The sequence below is a fragment of the Colobus angolensis genome, unplaced genomic scaffold (assembly GCF_000951035.1).
Source record: "Colobus angolensis palliatus isolate OR3802 unplaced genomic scaffold, Cang.pa_1.0 Scaffold552, whole genome shotgun sequence".
Lineage (NCBI taxonomy): Eukaryota > Metazoa > Chordata > Mammalia > Primates > Cercopithecidae > Colobus > Colobus angolensis.
In genome coordinates this window covers 968,708-971,977 of record NW_012119066.1, presented here as the reverse complement: position 1 = coordinate 971,977, position 3,270 = coordinate 968,708, and the positions used below count along the sequence as shown (strand labels likewise).

General features: G+C 40.1%; 1 protein-coding gene across 1 annotated transcript in view; it reads left to right on the top strand.

The window, feature by feature from the left end:
* The window catches only part of RANBP2 (RAN binding protein 2), a 68,319-nt gene that overhangs the window by 31,518 nt on the left and 33,531 nt on the right, over positions 1-3,270 (top strand). Inside the window, 3 exon segments of the mRNA XM_011961477.1 lie at positions 1,819-2,043; positions 2,128-2,303; positions 2,471-2,594. Coding sequence (XP_011816867.1) covers positions 1,819-2,043; positions 2,128-2,303; positions 2,471-2,594 — 525 coding nt within the window.

The following is a 3,270-nucleotide window of genomic DNA, read 5'->3' as shown; positions in this document are numbered from 1 at the left end:
TCAGGCTGGTCTCAAACTCCTGACCTCAGGTGATCCACCTGCCTTGGCCTCCCAAAGTGCTGGGATTACAGGTGTGAGCCACCGTGCCCAGCCTTGTTGTTTTTTGAGACAGGGTCTTGCCTTGTCACCCGGGCTGGAGTGTAGTGGCATGATCGTAGGTCACTGCTACCTTGAACTTTTGGGCTCAAGGGATTCTCTTGCCTCAGCCTCCTGAGTAGCTGGTACCACAGGCACATGCCACTCTGCCCAGATAATTTTTTTTTTTAATTGGTAGAGACAGGGTCTAACTTTGATGCCCAGGCTAGTCTCAAACTCCTAGGTTCGAGTGATCCTCCTGCCTAAGCCTCCCAAATTGTTGGGATTAGGCCCGGCAGGCACAGCGGCTCACATCTGTAATCCCAGCACTCTGGAAGGCCGGGCGGGCAGATCACCTGAAGTTAGGAGTTTGAGACCATTCTGGCCAACATGGTGAAACCCCGTCTCTACTAAAAATACAAAAATTAGCTGGGCGTGGTGGTGTGTGCCTGTAGTCCCAGCTGCTCGGGAGGTTGAGGCAGGAGAATCGCTTGAACCCAGGAGGTGGAGGTTGCAGATCACACCCCTGTGCTACAGCCTGAGCAACAGAGCGAGACTTCATCTCAAAAACAAACAGTGTTGGAATTATAGGCATGAGCCACTGCATCTGGCTATATTTTTCATCTAAATAATGTTTATACTATATGTATGATTTATCTTGCTTCCTTCATGAATTCTCTACCATAGACTCTGTATTAAAACTATAAATATCCCTTTTATTGGCAATATAATCTTTTTTATGAAGTAGTCATAATTTGCTACTTTCTGTTACTGGGCATCCAAGTTGTTTTCAGCTTTTCCACTATTAATAATCATACTCTGATAAAAACTTCAACAAAAAGTGTCTTCATTGCAAGTTATTTCCATAGCGATACCTAAAAACAGAATTACTGAGACAAAGGACATTAACATCTTTAAGTCTTGCAAATTGCCAAAATGAGAGAAAGATTATACCTCTTTATGCTTCCAGAAGTGCATAACCTTTTGTTTTGTTTTGTGTTTTTTGAGATGGAGTCTTGCTCTGTCGCCCAGGCTGGAGTGCAGTGGTGCAATCTCAGCTCACTGCAACCTCCGCCTGCCAGGTTCAAGCAGTTGTCTTGCCTCAGCCTCCCAAGTAGCTGGGACTACAGGCAGGTGACACCATGCTTGGCTAATTTTTTGTATTTTTTAGTAGAGACAGAGTTTCACCATGCTGGCCAGGCCGGTCTCGAACTCCTGACTGCACATAACTTTTTCAGTATTGACTTTCTTGTAGAAAAACAGATTTCTTTACTATACCTATGAATTAATATAGTGGTGTTCCATTGCTTTAATGACTTAACTGAAAGGAAAACCCATTGTTTTGGAATTTCTTATTAGGTTAGGTGTTCTTTATTTGACTTTTCTCAGTTGAGTTTGGTTTATTGAGTTCTAGTCAGTGTCATTTTTTTAGATGGACTTAAATATTCTTCACTACTTTTTTTTATTAAAATTTCTAGAAATAAGTGAGAATGCATTTAATAAGAACATGAGATTTTGCCTAACATAGAATTCCCCCCAGCTTTGATATAGAAAAGCAGTTATATAATTAAAATATATATAATGTGGCCAGGCGCGGTGGCGGAGCTTGCAGTGAGCTGAGATCCGGCCACTGCACTCCAGCCTGGGCGACAGAGCAAGACTCCATCTCAAAAAAAAAAAAATATATATATATATATATAATGTGAATTAATTGTTTATTTTGGCAAAACTAATGGCACAAAGAAAATTTGCAAAACCTTAAGCTGATTTTTAAATTTTATTTCAGGCGCTATTCGAGCACGTAATGGTAGTCTTCAGCACCTTACTTGGCTTGGCTTACAGTGGAATTCATTGCCTGCCTTACCTGCAATCCGAAAATGGCTAAAACAGCTTTTCCATCATTTGCCCCAGGAAACCTCAAGGCTTGAAACAAATGCACCTGAATCAATATGTATTTTAGATCTTGAAGTAAGCAAAGATTTTAACAAATTAAATATTCTGAATTTTGTTAAATTTTTTTTTCCTAACTTAACTTTTCCTTAAATAAAACAGGTATTTCTACTTGGAGTAGTATATACCAGCCACTTACAATTAAAGGAGAAATGTAATTCTCACCCCAGCTCCTATCAGCTGTTATGCCTGCCCCTTCCTGTGTGTAAACAGCTTTGTACAGAACGACAAAAGTCTTGGTGGGATGCGGTTTGTACTCTGATTCACAGAAAAGCAGTGTAAGTAGTAAAACAAAAATATTGCTTTAACTTAGTGCGTAGGTTTTAACAGGGATTTAATCCTCATGTGAAGATTTAATTTGTCCTGTGACCCATTAACATATATGTATGTAAGTGCTGAACTGTGTATTTAGAAAGCTATTTTAGTAAATTAAACTATTTTTTAGACCTGGAAACGCAGCAAAATTACGACTTCTAGTTCAGCATGAAATAAACACTCTAAGAGCCCAGGAAAAACATGGCCTTCAGCCTGCTCTGCTTATACATTGGGCAAAATGCCTTCAGAAAACGGTGAGTTTTAAAGTATAAACATTTTAAAGAACATTACTTTAATTTTTTAAAATCACGAACTTTTTATTGAAAGTCTTTTTGTTCTGAAAACAGCAGCTTGGTTCATATTATGACAGATGAATGTGTTTTTTATTGCTACAAAATAGTTAATGTAGTTAAATATAAGCAGTTCGAGGAGCAATGCCTGGCACACAGTGAATGTTACGTATTAGCTGAGCTGTTACTGTTATTCCTTAATACTTAAGTTCTGATAATTATTCAGCCTGAAAATTGAAAAAAATTAGCACAAGGCTTTGTAAGTAGGAGCATTATAGATCTTTCTAAATATTTTAGGTGTGTTCTGGGTCAGGATTAGGTGTAGATGGTCAGCCTTTTGAACAGACTGACACTACAGAAGAGGCAGGTTTCAGCTGTCTAAAAATGGCAACTGTTAGAAGGTAGTTTGGATTGCTACATTAGGATGGTATCATTAGAAGTGTTTAAAAGTTGAGTGTAGAGGCCGGGCACAGTGGCTCACTCCTGTAATCGCAGGACTTTGGGAGGCGGATCCTGAGGTCAGGAGATCGAGATCATACTGGCTAACAAGGCCGGGCGCGGTGGCTCAAGCCTGTAATCCCAGCACTTTGGGAGGCCGAGACGGGCGGATCACGAGGTCGGGAGATCAAGACCATCCTGG